The 14,043-nt window shown below is 45.4% G+C and overlaps 1 protein-coding gene across 2 annotated transcripts; it reads right to left on the bottom strand.

Annotated features, from left to right (window-relative positions):
- Positions 1-656: 656 nt before the first annotated feature.
- On the bottom strand, positions 657-8,286 carry LOC125343534 (diphosphoinositol polyphosphate phosphohydrolase 3-alpha). Of its 2 annotated transcripts, XM_048336002.1 has the most exons (3): positions 7,980-8,286; positions 7,787-7,932; positions 657-2,331 (listed from the first exon to the last, which is right to left on the bottom strand). In XM_048336002.1, the coding sequence occupies exons 1-3, from the start codon at positions 8,284-8,286 to the stop codon at positions 2,296-2,298; spliced, it is 489 nt and encodes a 162-aa protein (XP_048191959.1). In that variant the 3' UTR covers positions 657-2,295. The 2 variants fall into 2 exon arrangements, with proteins under 2 accessions (XP_048191959.1, XP_048191958.1); XM_048336001.1 differs by having other exon boundaries at positions 7,787-8,286.
- Between the last annotated feature and the right edge of the window lie 5,757 nt (positions 8,287-14,043).

Raw genomic sequence — 14,043 nt, 5'->3', positions numbered from 1 at the left:
GGGAAAATGATGGAAACATTTGTATGGTTTTTTTTCAAAACTTGGTTATTTCTGGATAGAATGATCATGTGTAACTTTGTAATTGTGCTTTTGCCAGATCTGGAACTTGAACTCAGGGCCTGGGCACTGCCCCTGAGTTTTTGTACTCAAAGATAGTGCCCTACCACTTTAGCCACAGCTCTACTTCTGGCTTTTTAGAGGCTAATTAGCAAAAAGTATCACAGACTTTCCTTCCTAACCTGGACTTTCCTGCCTGGGCTGGCTTTGAACTGCCATACTGAGATCTCATCCCCTTAAGTAGCTAGAATTAGTCATGAGCCACTGACTGGTACTGGCCTTCGTTTGTATTGCTTTTTCATTTTCTGAAGATTAATTTTCTAATCAGAAAATAATTATAAATTTTAAAACAAATTGTAGAATGAAGATTGTTGTAAATGTATGTCTGTTGCTATGCTCATGTCTGGCATACTACTGGGAATTCGGAGCCAGAAATTCACTAAGGGAAGAGAAGTCTGCCAATGGATTTTACTTGGGAACAAAAGTTACGGCTTTGTTGAGAAGAATGAGGCTGTCTTTCTGAAACATGAATTTGCTGACCAACCTTCCATGCTTAAATTGTAAGGGAATGAGGTGGCCTACAAGCAAACTCTGAAGAATACATTTTTGAATTTTTATTACACAAAATTTCAAACATATACAAAAGTATAGAGGATAGTATAATGAATTCTCAAACATCCATCACACCACTTCAATAATAATAAAATCAGAACCAATCTTATTCCACCTATGCACTCACCTACCCCACCCTCAGATTATACTGAAGCAAATAGCAATACCATATCTGTCCATTTTTCAGAACATTCTCTAAAAGAATTTAAAAAAAAACCATGACCACAGTACTGACCATATCACACTTAAAAACAAATTGTAGGATATGTTTTTATTTCAAATCCTGTTAAGATTTTGAGACACAATCAATACACTTCACTAGTACCATGAAGCAAGTTCTAACACTGAAACGGAGTTCAAGCTTTACCCAAGGTAATTGCTTTATAATGTAAAAGGAAAAAAAATGACCATATTAAGAGCCACTTTGGGGCCTTTGCAAGGAGCTGAAGAAGAGTGATGACATCACAAACCTCAGGATGGCCAAACTCAATGAATGTCTGCACTTCTCTTAAACTTGTGCTCCTAGAAGCAGCCGACCCACGTCCCCTCTTCAAATCCTTCATTTTCTGTTCCCTCATTACACAGCAACGTCTTTCCCAATGGTCTTTTCTAAGTGACAGTGTAGTGTTCCACCAGAGCCATCTGAATTTTCACATACTGAAAGCAGGTGGGAGGAAAAGCGAGCTGAGTATATAGAAAAGGTTTAGAAACCACAGCCAACTGGAACATTAGAGGCAAAAGAAACCTAGGCAAACTAAATGGCAAAATTAACTTTGAAAGTGCCAATCTATGCAGTCTTTCCTTTCTCTGGTATTAGATAATACATTATATTGAATCTGCAAAGTGAGAAAAGCTATGTTTTCTTCCTTAAGATGTTAAGATGGCATGTAAGTAGTGATTAGGGCATTGTGAACAAAATTAAATGTATTATCTATATTTTAAATTTTTAGAAAAATGCAACAATATCTTGTTTATTGTATTCTTACAATTACCTTTATAGCAAGTGATTTTTCGAATAAAATTTTAAGCAAATTAACAACAGTACAAAAACACTAAAGTTGTTACACGAAGGACTGATTCTACAAAATGTTGCCTTAAGTGATGGCATATTCTTTAAACTGTGCAAGCCACTGTGCGGTATGACATAGAAATAAGAGTAATAATTTGTGTCACTTGAACATCTTAAACTGTCTTGAAATGTTTCTGAAACACCTGAATCACAAAAGCCACATGTATGGTGCTTAGACAGCATATACTCTACTAGCACCAGATTGGGAGGGGAATGTTTTGCCACACAGGGATTACAAAATATTAATTGAATCAAAGACCTTCAGTGATGCCAACCATATTTCAAGTAGTGTCTCAGATGCAGAAAATGCAGAGTAAGGAAAAATAGTCTTTGCGTTCAAAGATACAGTCTAATGGCAAAGGCAGACACATCAGAAAAGCACAACAAAAGGCTATAGGTGCTGAGTTAAAGTCTGTTCACGTACAACAGTACAACAACCAGAGCAAGAAGAGTCAGTGGAATAGACGGGGAAGGAATGTCCCAAGATGTAAGAGGAAAACCAGATGAGCTGTCTCCTTGGGAACGGTAGAAGTTGACAAATCCATCGTGCAGTGGATTCACATCAATGATTCCCGAACATCTTTACTGCTCATCTGAAAAGAGATATCAGCATACAATTAGGAGTTTTACATTAAGAATTCTTCCCACTGACAAAATTACTGAGGTTTCATTAGGTACATCAATCACTTGCTACTTGAGAAACCTTCATAGAATATAGGTGTCTGGATCAGCAATTGAGAGAGTTGCAAGCAAATACATATCTTGATGTCAAAAAAGGCTCAGGAAACTCATGATACCAGTTTTGCAAAAGGAGAATGTTCATTTAAGATATAAAACAATCATGAACTCTATGTTCTTGACTCTAGGCTAAGGGCTGCTAGTGGTCATATAGGGACACCAAAAGATTAAATCCAACTGTAGAAAACTTCATATAGAATAGGATTTAAGCACCAGTCAGAAAAGGCTTCTCATTGTAGATTTTTATGAAGTATCTATTTTTGCTATGTCTGCTGACAGATTTAAAAAAAAACATGAGCAGAAGATAATAAAATAACTTAGCTAAAGCTACAGAACAAGAAAGAACTGGAGCTAGGTTTATCTGACTTTCAATGTAGTTTCTATCACATCAAGTTCTCTCATAAAAATGTATTTTAATGCAATCTCCATAGTGATTTCCAGTTCTCATAGTGTTGTTTGCACAAAAATGCTTCAAGTCTGCTAAATATAGTACAGTAAATTATCTGGAGAAAACTACAAAAAATACTGATGAAATTCTTTTTGGTAGTATCTGGCAGCTTCTTCCACAAAGAAAGCCTGAAAAATGAAAGCTCTAGCCATGTCAAAAAATTATATCTGTATAATTATATTTATTAAAATTAGTAAGTGTAAACAAATTGCCAGTCTTATATGAAGCTTTTCTTTCCTTTCTTGCAGTACTGGTGTTTCACCTTGGGCTTTTGCACTTGCTTAGGCAGGTAGTTACTCGACTACTTGAGGCACACCTATCTTAAATGGCTCTATATGAAACAAAATAAGAAAGCAATTGAAGTGAACAAATTCACCTTTTTACATTTGTTTTCTTTAAAAGTGTGGATAACAAATTTTATGCCTGCATGCACATAAGCATTTCCAGTATATCTAGGTATATCTATATTTCCCTGTTTTTTCTTTACACAATTTGCAAAAATAAAACACTTGACCATGGGGCTGAGAGCTTAGTGGTGCTTAAATCTGAGTCACCAAAACAAAACCAGAAAAACAACACTTGACCAGTTGAAAATGGAAGCTATTTATAAAATGTGCAGAAAATAATTTCTGATTTGTAACTAAAAATCACAATTATCTGTGACAAGAGATTTTTCCTTTTATAATTGAGGGACAATAAATTTTAGCTATATTTTTGGTACAATCATAAAAATAATGTGTAAGTGGCTTCTAACAGTTTCAACGAGGAAAAAATAATCCCAGTGGTACATCACTTTTTCAGAAGACTAAACTGATAGAAATATCCCATATGCTACTCTGATAATTTGTTTTAGTCCTAGATTACTTAGTCTTAAAAGGAACTTCCTGGGAGCTTTTAATTATTGAACAAGACTTTTATATTGTTTTGCAAAAATGACTTTGATCATACTGAAAAAAATCAATTCTAAAAAACCTATTTAAATAATACTGATGGGGGTTGGGGATATGGCCTAGTGGCAAGAATGCTTGCCTCACATACATGAAGCCCTGGGTTCGATTCCCCAGCACCACATATATAGAAAACGGCCAGAAGTGGCGCCGTGGCTCAAGTGGCAGAGTGGTAGCCTTGAGCAAAAAGAAGCCAGGGACAGTGCTCAGGCCCTGAGTCCAAGCCCCAGGACTGGCAAAATAAATAAATAAATAAATAAATAATAATACTGATGTATTCTAAAAATATATATTGTATATATGTGTGTATATATATATATATATGCACACACATATATATGTAAGCAGGTAACACACCTGCCTGGAATCCTAGCTCATAGGCTCAGTAGGCTGAGGTATGAGGACTGAAGTTCAAAGCCAGCCAAGGCAGGAAAGTCCTTCAAATTCTCTTCTCCAGTTCATTTTCATGAGGCTGGAAGAAGAGCTAGGTTCAAGTAGTAGAGCACCATCCTTGGGCAAAAAATAACTAAGGGACAGCACCCAGTCTCTGAGATTAAGCCTCACTACTGGTACACTAGTGCACACATGTGCCTCCCGTGAGCGTGCGTACGCACACACACGAATGAAGGAATGCTGAAACACATTTATAGGCTAACAATTCTTAACAGCAGTTTATAAATATTCATCTTACCTTTGTCAATTACATAACAAGAACCATATAGGATGACATATTATTGCCTCTAATAAAATCAAGTGCAATTTAATCCACCAAATTATTTCAAACAGCCTTTCTGGTGGAAAAGCCTTTATCTACAGAAACCAGAAAATTGAATCTAGTATATCTGCTGTTGATGTTAATTAGAATTTAAGTCTTCTTTGTGTAGCTAGGTTACTAGTGGTGAAATCTCAGTATCTACTTGATTGAATATGAGAAGCCAATTTGTTTGGTATTTAAAATATATGCTTCAAATATCTGTTCATTGTATTTCGGTTTGTTAGAAGAGAAAAAATATAATCATATTAGATTATACTATATGGTGAACTTGATATTTTTGTGTGGATTCTGGTGATTGAACTCAGTGCTATCCTTTAGCTTTTTCAATGAAGGCTGGCACTCTATTACTTGAGCCACAGCTCTTCTACTGGTTTTCTGCTGGTTAACTGGAAATAAGAGTCTCAAGAATTTACTGCTCAGGGTGGCTTTGAATTTCAATATTTCTATCTTCGCCTCCCCAAGTAGGCAGGATTACATACAGGCGTGAGCCACTAATGCCCAGCTGGGCCATGCACACTTGCTTGGCTTTTTCCGGTCATAACTGGCATTCAAATCTCAATACTGCAAAGGAAAATCAACTTTGTTAAAGCTGGGTGCAAGTGGCCATTGCAATACTCAGGAGGCTGAGATCTAAAGATTGCAGTTCAAAGCCAGCCTGGGAAGAAAACTTCATGAGATTCTTCTCTCCAATTAACAAGCAAAAGAGCTCGAAGTGGAGGCTCAATTGGTTAGAGGACTAGACTTGAGTGAAAAAAACGAAGGGAAAGCACCCAGGCCCTAAGTTGAAGCACCAGTACCTGCACAAGAAAAGACAATTTTATTAGTATAGTATTTTACATTGTAATTAAATATGATTAATTCTTTCCTCTAACAAACTGAAATCTAGTGAACAGATAGGTGAAGATAGTCCCATAGACTTTTTTGCTCCAACTGGCATTCATGCATGGTCATCCTCAGATCTCACTGTCTTGAATAGCTAGGATTACAGGTATGAGCTACAAGTATTAGGCTGTCATATTTTTTAAATACCTATATTCCAGTTTCCTATTTCCTTGGGAAACATTACTGGATAAAATGTTTGGTGATTTGATATTTACATTTTGTGTCCACTTAAATGTAAAATAAATTAAAAATAAAACGGCATTTGTTTAGAAAATAGGACGTGGGGCTGGGAATATGGCCTAGTGGCAAGAGCGCTTGCCTCGTACACATGAAGCCCTGGGTTCGAGTCCCCAGCACCACATATATAGAAGAAAATGGCCAGAAGTGGCGCTGTGGTTCAAGTGGCAGAGTGCTAGCCTTGAGCAAAAAGAAGCCAGGGACAGTGCTCAGGCCCTGAGTCCAAGGCCCAGGACTGGCAAAAAAAAAAAAAAAAGAAAAAGAAAAAAAAATCGGAAACACATTTTAGTAGCATATAACAATATGAATTTGTGAAATTACAACACAAATGCAATGAAGAATATATCACAGTGCTATGAATGATAAAAGGCAGAAAACACAAAAGGTGAGCAAAAGGAGTATATACTTTAAAATCAAAACAATTCCCTACTTTTAAGTGACAGCAAAGCAGTATAGAGATTAGGAGGACTAATTCAGGAGCTTTAGGACTAGTGGCAATGTTAATTTTTTAATCTGCATTCTGGTGATCAGTGTTTACTATGTGCAAATTCATTAAGCTCTGTAATTCAGATTTTAAGCATTCCTCCATATATATGATGCATGTCAGGATATCATTTTTAAAGACTGTATTCCAAATAAATCTTCATCAGTAATTGTGTTTAGACATCTTTCCATCCTCAATACTTATTTTCCAAAGGAGGCTTTCCTTCCACCAACTTCACACATAACTCCATGAAAAGGAGGTTTTTTACATGAAGTCTTTGCTGTCAAGCACGTATTAAAGCCAATGAGATGCTCTAAATTGAGCACAACCAATTTGGGTTGCAAAACCATTTGCTCCAGGTCCATTAGTGAGACTGCTCAGGTGTCCTAAAATCTGGGGAAGCCCATGACAGCTGAGAGGGAGGAGCATTAACTCATTCAACTAGGATTCAGCCACCATCAAGGCTCACACTCCTCTGCTTACTGGAGTTAGCAAAGTTGAATTGCGTTTATACTAAAGACAGATATGAGAAAAAACTTTCCAACACACACACACCCACACACACCACACACACACACCCACCCACCCACACACACACACCTCTCTCTGAGAGAACCAGGGATCTTCTAGCCACCCAAACCTGGCACTTGAGAGTTCAGAACACAGGTTTCACCGGAAGATGTGTTTCCCTAGCAATTACCCAGAAATACCTATTCTTTAGGGCAAAGCCTCCTAATCTACAGGAAATGGCCCTGCAGTCAGCAGTGAGGAATCACTCCGTGTGAAAATTTCCTGAAAATATAGTCGTCTCTGTCTGCCTCTTTCTCTCTCTCCGTGTCTACACAGACATAGACAAAGAATTGTCTTGCCAAGAGCATCTCAGAACCCATTTCTGAAGCTAAAATTACTATTGGCTGCTGCAGGAAGCACAAGATGTAAAATTTCCAATTTCCCTTTTTCTTTTTATAATTTTAAAATGGATCTTTGCAACGCACTCGCACCCCGAAGGGCTGGCTGACAAGCTCGGAGGCTGCGAAGGAAATAAGGACTCGGAGAAAACAACAGCAGATGCCCACCCTGACCAGGCCTCCACCAGGACAGAGACGAGCCAGCAGCAGCCTGGCATCCGAAATGCGCACGCACACTCACGCACAAACATATGGGAAGCGGTGGCGGGGGCAAACAAAAACATCGGCGGCCCGCAACGCCCCCGCCCCCACACGCAGGGCAGGCCGCGGAGGCTGCTCGCCAGGCGACGGCACGCGGCCGGGCTTGGGGGACACTGCAGTGTCACCCAGAAGCGATTTCCATCGCGTCTGCAAAACTGTCTGCGAGCAAACTGTCTGCGAGCAGCCCGGCAGGCCAGACAGCTCGCAGCATGATTTGGAGGTCCGCCTGCCAAGGAAACAAAAGAAGCCTCGCTCCTGCCCGTGCGACCGCACCGGGCGGCGAGGGGCTCCCGTGGGCCGCCCGCCCGGGGCGGGGGAGGGGGGGCTGACGGCCGCAGCGCCGGCGAGGGGGGGGGAGCAGGACTTACTGGGGCTGGCTCTCGGGCGGAGGCAGCGGCGGGACCACCGAGTTCCCATTGGTCGGGGAGCCGCCCAGCTTCAGCTTCTCCAGGTACTCGGCGTGCACGGGCTTGTGGCACTGCAGGATCTTGATGGCATCCTCGATCTTGAACCACTCGCGCTTCCGGCCGATGCTCAGCGAGTCCTCCCAGTCTTCCAGCAGCTCGGTGACGGTGAGGACGTACACGTAGGTGCGGTGTTTGCGGTCCTGGTTCTGCTCGAAGACGCCCAGCAGCCGGCCCAGCTTCCCCTTGACGCCCGCCTCCTCGTACACCTCGCGCACCGCCGCGCCGCCAGGCTCCTCCTCGGGCTCCATGCCGCCGCCGGGCACGATCCAGCGGTCCGGGTACCGGCTGCTGCTCACCAGCAGCACCTCGTCCTCGCGCTCGCTGCGGAAGCACAGGCACGCCGCCCGCTGCTTGAAGCCCTCGGGGTCGTAGGTGCGCGTCTGGTTCGGCTTGCACTTCATCCTTGGGCCGGCTGCGCCCGGCGGGCCGCGCGCGGACGCCAGGAGCTGCTGCGGCGGCGGCTGCGGAGAGAGGTGCCGCCGGCGGGCGGGCGGACTGGAGAGCGGGCGTAGGAGAGAGCGACGGAGTGAACGAAGGCGGGCTGGAGGGAGCTGGTGGCGCCTCTGCCGCGAGCCGGCGGAGCCGCGGGGAAGATGAGGCGACCGCGGGGGGAGGGGGCGCGGGGGCGGGCCGGCGTCAGGCAGCCAGTCACTCGGGCCGCGGGGCGGGCAACGCGGGCCGGGCGCGCGGAGGGTCCCGAGCCCGCCGTCTGATTGGAGGCGTCGCTTCCGCCGCCCCCTCAAGGAGTCGGGAGCCAAAGCGCCCCACAGCCCACCGCGTCGCGGGTGCGCGGCTCCCGCCCCCACTCGCCTCCGTCAGCTGCCCAGGCAGGGGTTGAGGGAGGTGAGGCGAAACCGCGTGCGCGTTCGTAGACCCGTGCGCGTGCGCGTCCGCGGTAACGGGTGAGGGGCGGGGGCGGGGGTCTTCCTACTCCCACAGCGCGCGCTGCCGCGGGCACACTGCGCAGGCGCCTGGCACCTCTGCCGCTGGGAACCTCCTGCCCACGGACTGCGAGTCACTGCATTGTGATGGCCCAGAATTCTCTCCACATATGTGTCCCTGCCAGACAGGTCTGTTGTGCTGCCAGACATTGCCCATCCCCTTCCCCACCCTGGGTCCCTGAAACCCTCATGCAAATGCTCCACCCATGGCAAGGCCATGGGCGGCAGTGGCTGCCATGATGCTTATTGAGAGGAAGGGCAGGTGTCATCAAAATGACCAGTGGCATTCCTGGGAAGCAGTCTTTGCTGAGTCACATGCGGTTTTATCTCTTCAACAGGTTCTCCACCTTGTGAAGCATCCTGGCACAGCCCTTAATTCAACACGTTTCTTTTCTTTTTTCTTTCTTTTTTTTCTTTTCGTTTTCTTTTTGGATTTTGGCCATACTTGAACTCAAGGCCTTGCAGGTGCTCTGGATCTTGAGCCACTTCCCTGGCCCTTTTTGCTTGGATTATACTTTGAGATAGCCTTTCTTTCATGCTCAGGCCTCCCGGGACCAGGATCCTCCCATTTGTGATTCCCCTGCCTAGTAGCTGGGATTAAGGGTGCCAGCCACCATGGCCAGGCCATGGGTGCAGATGGAGCCCTAGAACTTCTCTCCTAGATTAGCCTGGAATTAGGATCCCCTTCTTTCAGCATCCCCAGGAGCTAGGATTCCTGGCGAGCCACCATGCTAGGCTAACACTTTTCCCAAAGACCTATTTACATCTCTGTTCCTCCGTGTTCTCCTTAGTAAACGTGTAGTCCCTCATTTCAGCCTTTCATTTGCTCTATGAAGCACATGCACCTCACAACTGGACAACCATCACACTGATCGTTAAGTCCCAACTTTGTCCATACACAACACATACACACACACACACACACCCTTGTCTTTCTTCAATTATCTTTCAGTATTTGTACAAATGTGTTTCAATCCACCATGTCAGTTTATGAGTACAGTGCCTCTAGGTCTGTGTCACTGGTGGTTCACACCTGTAATCCTAGCTACTCAGGAGACTGAATTCTGAGGCTCACAGTTCAAAGTCAGCCAGGGCAAGAAAATCTGTGAGTCTCATCTCCAATGAACCACCCACATAAAAGCTGGAAGCACAGCTATGGCTCCAGAGGTAGAGTGCTAGCCTTGAGCAAAAAAATAAAAAAAAATCTTAGGGACAGTGCCCACACCCCAGGCGCAGCACACATACCCCACCACCACTACCACCACCATTTATTTACAAAGACAACTGTGGGAGTTGGGAGAAGGAGAGATTGAGGGAAAGGGAAGAAATCTTTTCTTCACTGCTTTGCACACTTTTCTACACGGAGCATTACAATGCCCTTCTCACTTAAGTTTTTTTTAGCTACAAGGCAAAAAGCACATGCCACATAGCAAAGGCAAGAGAGAATAAGGACTTCCACTATGCTCCTGTATAGCAATGTCCAATTGCAGATTAAAGGCCACTGGTCCTTTTCCCTCTCCTTCTTCAAAAAGAACCTTCTGGTCTAGAAGATTGAAGTGAAGGCCTAAAGAACTAAGGGCTCTAGAGAACATTTCACCATTATTCCCCAAAAGAGTGATGGTTGGTGCCATTGCCAATCATTGCCACAACAGCTTTATAAACGCTACTCACACTTTCAGACTCACATGTATGCACACATATCCATCCCCAGGAACACACACACACACACACACACACCCCATCCCACTGCTTAGATTGGTCTCTATCCCCTTTACATCTTCCAAGGGGAACTCAAACTACTGGGCCAGCTCTCAGGCTTCTGGAAATGTGTGCATGTGTTTGAAGAAATGGAGCCTACATCTTACCTAGTTCATCAATCCTTTTCTTGAATTCAATTTCCATCCACAGTACTCATTCCCCTCCACCAGCCTGGCCCTGAATTCTACAGTGTACAAGAGCTAATAGAGTGTTTCCTTACTCCATTGTCAATTCCAGCTTCCAGGCCTTTTTCTCAGGCTTCAGTCTTCACCTCTCTACCCACCCCCATTCCCTTCCTATAGGAAATCTAAGTCCCTCTTCCTCTGCACACATCTCTGCAATGATCTGCCTGGTTGATTCCTCTCCAGAGTGCTGTGTCTAAGTTCCCTCTTGGACAAGAACAGAGATCTTCTATTTGACCTTCGAGGTCCCAACAGAACCCAAGAAGTATCAAAGGATGCAGTGAGCAGTATAAGGGTTAAGGAAGAAAGTCACCCTGTGTCAGCACTAACTAGGCTGAAGTCAGGGAGAAAGAGGTAGAAGAAAGAGAGTTACAGGAAGTAAATGTAAGGCAACTACTAGAAGACTGTTCCAATAAGCCAGAGAGCTGGGTCTTCATATGCTTTTCTCCACAGTCCTACTAGCAAGTTTGCACATCACAAAAGGTGTTTGGGGGCTGGGGGGCTCCATTCAAGAAGGATGAAAACAGAAGATTCTGTGCAACAGCAAAAACCCAGAAGTATCAGAGCTACAGGGTCGGGGCTGCTGCCTCCCAGGCAACCCTGGTGTTTGGAGAGGGCAAGGAAGAAGACTAGAGGGACAAGCTGTGAAGGACAGGGACTGATAGAGGAACAAGGGCTGGAGGTGAGTGGGAGGACAGGCAGGAGGTATGGGCTGAGATATCTGGAGAGCTGGGGGCCAGGAGTCTCTCAATAACTGCCATGATGTCCTGTTCTGTCACAGTTGGAGGTTTGCACATGGCTTCAGCGTTGTCTGCAGAGTGGAGCTGCTGCAGCTGCGAATGGAATCTCCCTTCTGGCATTGGCATGGGTGAGTTTGCAGCCCCAGCTAAAACCTGGATCATCTGCTTGTGAGCTGCTGTTGGGAAGTGGGAGCCTGTGTGGGAGGACGTGGCTGGCATGGCTGGTGAGGAGGTTGCAGTCCCAGAGTTGCTGCCTGTCCATGGTGCTTGGGTCTGGGGCCTCCCAAAGGAGCCAAGGCTGTGGAGCAGCCAAAGGGCCTCGCTCTCTGCCAGGTCTGCCCTCCCTGTTGGATCTGCAGCAAGGCCTGCAACGTATCGGAATTGTTGAGGGTGGAGAAGGACTCCTAGTTCTGCCTCTGCTGTAGAAAGAAGGGGAATTGCCGGCCTAGCTGCTCCTTCAGCTGGGAATAAGCAGGGCAAAACTTGTGAAGATCAACATACCACCATCATCTGAACAGAAAAATCAGGGTCTGGGCCATGGCTTTATCAGGTGGGGTGTTGAGATCACATTCTGTCTCAGCTGGGATGTTGCTGAAATCTGCAGGATTGTGTACATTTCTGGGCTGATGAACTTCACTGCCCCAGGCTAGCCCCATTGATCCACAGGTGTTTGAGACTGTTGGGAATACCTGTCTCATTGTCTATCCTCTGGTGAACCCTCCACTGGAACTGGGTCCCATGGAGATGGGCAGCACCTGGGCACAAGGCTTAGGGATTTTTTCTCGAGTCTCAATAGGAGGAGTCTGGGAAGGCAAGCTGTCAGTTCCAGGCAAGAGAAGCAGTTGGTTGTTAAATTGCTCCCAGGCAGCACTGACCAGCTATGGCCTCCTCATAGTCCATACACTTAGGGCCCAGAGCACTCATTATGTCCCTGTGTACTCTTTCCACATTACATAAGGCTGCATCCTGGGTCCACTCAGGGCTGCATCCCAGTTTCACATCTGTTCTGGCCCCATGGCTGGATTCCAAGGCAGCTCCATTGTCTGCCTCCGGGTTGCTAATCTCATGTTGTTGATTGTGAGGCTAATGTCAAGGTTCTCCTTCATCAATTGCTACTTCTGGGGGTCGGTCATGATTCTCTGATACATCAGGAACACTAGATATTCTATATTGGAACAAGGGGTTCTTTGTGGTTTGTGACACCCTCTTGGGATTATATATCATCTGTCTTTGTATCTGTGGCTGTAGCTTTATGAAGCTGGCAGAGCACAGGCCCAGGCTGCCCAGACCCAGGTTGTTCCCAAAGATGGAATAGATGCAGAATCATGGGGAGGTCTCTTCCTAAGGGGGAAACTTTTCCCCAGCTTCCTCTGTCAGCATGTGAAATGGCCCTGGCAGAGGTGGAGGGCTGGGCAGTGGGGGCAAATCTCCTGGGGGTTTTCCCTTTGAGCTCCTTTACCTCATCTCCATTACAGGCCATGATTTCCTCCTACTCTTGATGGTCTTTGGTGACTCAGCAAGGGGCCTCTTCTCCCCGTGGTGCCATAGCAACCCACCACCAGCCTGCCCTGCTCCTCCTCCTTCTTGCTCTCCCCACACCTAGCTAGCCCTGCTCAGATCATTCTGTTCCCCTCCCCTCCCCTTTCCCTGATTACTTCTTCCTTCAGCCTTACAGATCTCTGCTGCCCCTAAGGTCTACACTGTCACAGCTTACGCATCTTGCACTCTCTTACTGATCCCCTCCTGCCATCAAGACAGGAGTCATGGAAACAGCTTTTTAATGAAATCCTCACTTCATCTAGAGGAAAGACTAAAAAGCAAATGGTGTGTAGCTATAAAACAGCTGGGAAATGTTCAAACAGTACGGCTTCCCAAGATCTGATCGACACCATTCATACCCAGAAACACTAATGAAAATGGGCAGATTCTCAAGAAGAGGCAAGAATGGCCTTCTTCATTGTATATACTTTGCTGCTATTTAAGAAGGAACTTGAAAAATAAGCAAAACCCCTTTCAAGTGGGCGAGGAACAGGGTGGTATGGGTGAACCTGAGAATCCAGTAAGTGGGCCACTTGGAACCTGCATCTGTGGCTGTCTGGGACCCAAGGTCGCTTCTTGTGTACTATGGCACATCTCATTCATGGCAAGAGTTGCTGAGACATATTGTACTTGACATTCTTCCTTGGAATTTTATTCCTACCTCGAAGATCCAGGCACCCAAGAGAATACCGCTTCCACTGAAATTTGAGGATTGTCAGGATCCAAGATGATAGGATTAGCTCTGAAACCAACAAGCCTAGGATACATATTGTATCTTTGTCTGAGCCAGGAAGGAGCAGTTAACAAGGGACAGGGCAGTTAGGAGCAGTGGGAGAAGCCTGCAGTAGCTGCTAGGAGTCTCTTCTTCTGTGGCTTCTCCAGAGTAGGGTTCAGGCCTGAGAGGAGCTCCCAGAAACAGCTGTCACCCAGGGTTGAGAAAGGTAAGCACTTCTGCAGGCTGTCCAGTAAGCTTAGCTGGACAGTGGAAGCACAGTTGC

Source organism: Perognathus longimembris, chromosome 28 (assembly GCF_023159225.1).
Source record: "Perognathus longimembris pacificus isolate PPM17 chromosome 28, ASM2315922v1, whole genome shotgun sequence".
NCBI classification, from domain to species: Eukaryota; Metazoa; Chordata; class Mammalia; order Rodentia; family Heteromyidae; genus Perognathus; species Perognathus longimembris.
This window is presented reverse-complemented; position numbering and strand designations above follow the sequence as displayed.